Below are 3,829 nucleotides of genomic sequence, written 5' to 3'. Positions count from 1 at the left end.
TATATCACAGGTGTTATATATTTTTAAGCATATTAATACAGTCATATAAAATTTGGATCTATTTTAATAATTATAATTTTTTGTATAAAGATGAACAGCTAAAAATCTAAAATATACATTAAAATATACAAAGCATATAAAATATATTTAGAGATTCATCTACTACTAAGAGTAGGGGGAATTAATGTGGGTGGTGGAAGGTTGAGTAATAATTATCAGAGTAAAATACGTTTATCATAAAGAGAAGGGAAAACAAATTCTTCAACCTTTCTAATGTGATCCAGGTGACACCCAACCTAGAGAAAGAATCCCAGAGCATCTCAGTGATGGACGGCAGATGAATATAAGGGAAGAAGAGTCATCTCATGATCCGAATAGTACTGTAGAAACCCAAGAAATGACAAATGAATGTGCCCAAGAATCTGAACAAGCAGGTAAGGTTGATTGACTCTCCAACATTTGCCTGGATGACTTTAAGTGGCGGTAGCCCACACGTCAAGGGAGTAAGGTTGGGTCACCTGTTCATAATTCAGAAAGGGGGTCTCAAAGAGCCATGAATGAGGGTAGAGGAGCAGACCGGAATCTGAGGGAAGGAGATGTTTCTTTACCAAGAAAAAGGATCTAGTTTCTTTGGCCAAGGACAAAGACCACAAATAGACATGGAAGGTAGGATGCTGTAATACCTTAGTACAGAGAAGGCTGGAAGGGAAAAAGTCAACTCAAAAGGGAAAAGGTAGAAGCCTCACTGGGAAAGGGAGAGACAGAAACACAAAGTGACAGGAGTGGCCAAGGAGAGACATGCCCTCAGAATCAAGGGTGCTCAAACAGTTCTTAGGGCAGAGGCTACAATGGGAACATGACTAGAAGTAGAAATGTGAGAAATGGAAAGAAGTAGCATGAGCTGTGAGCAGACTGCAAAAGATTTGGAAAAAACATGGACATATATAAACCTTCACTCCCACTTCCACAAAGAATAATTCAAGGTAGATAACAAATCTAACAGTCCAGGCTAAAACTATAAAGCTTCTAGAAGAAAACACAGTAGAGGATCTTTGCAAGTTAGGTATGCAATAATTTATTATATATTACAAAAATCATGGCTCATAAAAGAAAAACTTGGTAAATTGTACTGCATCAAAATTAAAAACTTCTCCTTATTCAAAGACAAAATTAAGAAAAACAAGACAAGTCATAGACTCGGTGAAAATATTGCAAAAGGTTGTACCCAGACTATATAGAGAATTCCAATGAACAAACAATAAAAAGACACACAAACAATTCAAAAATGGACAAAAGTCTTGAGCAGACACTTTACTGCAGAAGATACAAAATGGCCAATAAGAATAAAAATGTACAATGTCATTAATCATCAGGGAAATGGTAATTTAAAATCACAGCAGCTTACCATCCATGTATATAAAAATAAAAAGACCGCCCACACCAAATTTGGTGAGAACATAAAGCAACTAGAACTCCTGCGTATCTTGTGCTGCTCGGAATGTCAACTCACAACCATTTTGGAAAACTCTTTGGCAGTCTCTTATAAACTTAATCTAGCCCTTAACTCAGCCAGTTCACTCTACTATAAACCATTAAGGTTTATAGTAGCTTTCTTCCTAATAACTAAAATCTGGCAACAAGAAGATGCCCATCAACGGGAGAGTAAATAATGAATCCATGATATTGCGATAGAGTGGAATAGTGATCAGCAATAAAAAGGAATGGACTACTGGTATATGTAATAACATGGGTGAATCCCAAAAACATTATGTTGAGTAAAAGAAGCCAGCCACAGGGTATATGCTGTGTGATCCTATATGTATGAACATCAGTACAGACAAGTACAGTACTCAAAGAAAGAACTTATTAGTGGTGATAGAAATCAAAACAGTAGCTGGTTACACGTGTAGTAACTGACTGGAATGCAAAGCCCAAAGGGACTTTCTGCCCTGGTAAAAATGTTTCATATTGTGACTCTTCCATTAGTCACACAACTGTTTTTTTTACTTAAGATGTGTGCATCTCGGAAAAAAGGGGAACAAGTCTCTGTTGGGTTTCAGGTGGGGTCTTTGGTGCTTGAACATCAGAGTTCAGCTTGAGGACTGAGTTCTGCCATTACCTTGTCACCCTATTCAGTGTGCCGTGAACACTCACCTGTTGGGAGCCGAGCTAACTTGGCGAGCGCTGAGATAAGTGCACTAAACTATTTTAAACACTCAGTATTTTTTAAGAAGGGAGTTTTATTGTTGTTTGACAGGCAGAATTTGTATTTTTATAAGCCAGCTGTTTTACCAGCAGAGAACTGGCTTCTAGGTTTCCTAAAAGCCGTGAAGCAGTCTGTAACAAGCATGTCACAAAGTCTTGGAAACTCTTATCAGGGCCTTGGTGGATCTTAGACAAATCTTCAGTTGGCTTCCCTGATGAGGGCAACTTATATCAAGCCCTTTTTGTAGCGGTATTCACTTGAGCATACACTCCAGGATCAAAGGCCAGCTTATTGGCTAAAAGGAGGTAGTTACTGAGCAAAGAATGGAAAAGTCACAAGAGAAAAATCAGTATGTGCCTATGCAATCGGGAGGGGCAGTGTGTGAAAGCTATAAAGTGTGAAAGAAACTTGGGTCTTAAAAAATTCTGTGGCTAAAAAGTAGAGCTTTGGAGGGAGCGCTTGGACATTAATTTCAAAGAGAGGCGTTGGATGAGATTTTGAGCATGTCATAAGTAATTGGTATATTTTGTCCCTGATTAACCTCTGTAGTGGACCTACACTGTTTTGTAAACTCAGATTTCTAAAGCAAGAAGTCTCTCCCAGACAAGCAAGCTCGCGTTTTCAATCCTCAGGGGGCAAGGCTTTTGTAGATAACGTTTCTAACATTGTCTGGGTGAAGGGGGCAGTAGGCCCATACTGCGCACAAGTCATCTTTAACTCTTTTAGCTGTTTAAAAGGAAACCCTCTATGAGTGCACACTAGGTTTCCCTGTGCATTTGTACTTCATGAACCAGGAAAGCTAAATGAAACCCATCTATATCTTCTCCCCTATCCCTTGCGGCCTGTAATGATTGTTGTAGGGGTGATCTTCCTACCAAAAGCAGGCGCGACCCCTGATCTCGGACCAAGGCGATCACAGGGGGTGGCTGGACAATATAAGGAGGCGTAGGCTCCTTTTCGGGAACTGGTGGATCTAACTGAGGCTTCCATTGGGACCCTCCCTGTTGTTGTGTCATCTGTTGTATCTGTAGCTGCTGTAATTGTACAGTTACTGCGGCCAGCGAAGCCTGTATCTGTTTTATTGTGTCCTCTAGTGGATGTTTTTCCTCTTTCACTGAGGTTGTGGAGGTTTCCTTGGTAAATGTCACAAAAGGCGGAGGGTCTCCCTCATCGTGATATTGGGCGGCTTCTTCTTCTAGCTGAGCCGCATCCCCTGGGTCTAAAGAGTCTTCTTCATCCTCATAGAAGAGGGAAGTAAAAGGCACACCTAAACCTTCGAGGGCTTAGTTTCACTTTGGTGCTCACCTGTGCTCTTTGCTTCAGAGCTCTCTGTAGCTGGGGTAGTCTTAGGGTCTTGACCTCCCTGTTCCTGTCATTTATCCCTCTCATGTCGGAGGTCTAAGCAGTCTTAGCGTCCACAACCCAAAAGTGTCCACCGGGACCTTACCTGGCCCATGAACATCATAATAATCCTGCAATTTTTGCCCTACTCTTTTCCAAGTTTCTAAATTAACTGTCCCTTCCTCAGGGAACCAAGGGCACACCTTTTCTACAAAATCTAAAAAGCTGCAAAGCTGCTGTTGGCCCACTCTAGTGCCGCGGACGCGAAGCATATTTTTAAGC

The 3,829-nt window shown here is 40.8% G+C and overlaps 1 protein-coding gene across 1 annotated transcript in view; it reads left to right on the top strand.

The window, feature by feature from the left end:
- The first annotated feature begins 404 nt into the window (after window positions 1-404).
- LOC102898236 (nuclear body protein SP140) overlaps window positions 405-3,829 on the top strand; it is a 39,585-nt gene continuing 36,160 nt past the window's right edge. The window contains exon 1 of the mRNA XM_025043191.1: window positions 405-434. Coding sequence (XP_024898959.1) covers window positions 405-434 — 30 coding nt within the window. The remainder of the gene's footprint in view (window positions 435-3,829) is intronic.

This window comes from Pteropus alecto, unplaced genomic scaffold, assembly GCF_000325575.1.
Source record: "Pteropus alecto unplaced genomic scaffold, ASM32557v1 scaffold110, whole genome shotgun sequence".
NCBI classification, from domain to species: domain Eukaryota; kingdom Metazoa; phylum Chordata; class Mammalia; order Chiroptera; family Pteropodidae; genus Pteropus; species Pteropus alecto.
The sequence above is the reverse complement of the archived record's forward strand: the minus strand, read 5'-3'. Positions and strand labels throughout refer to the sequence as shown.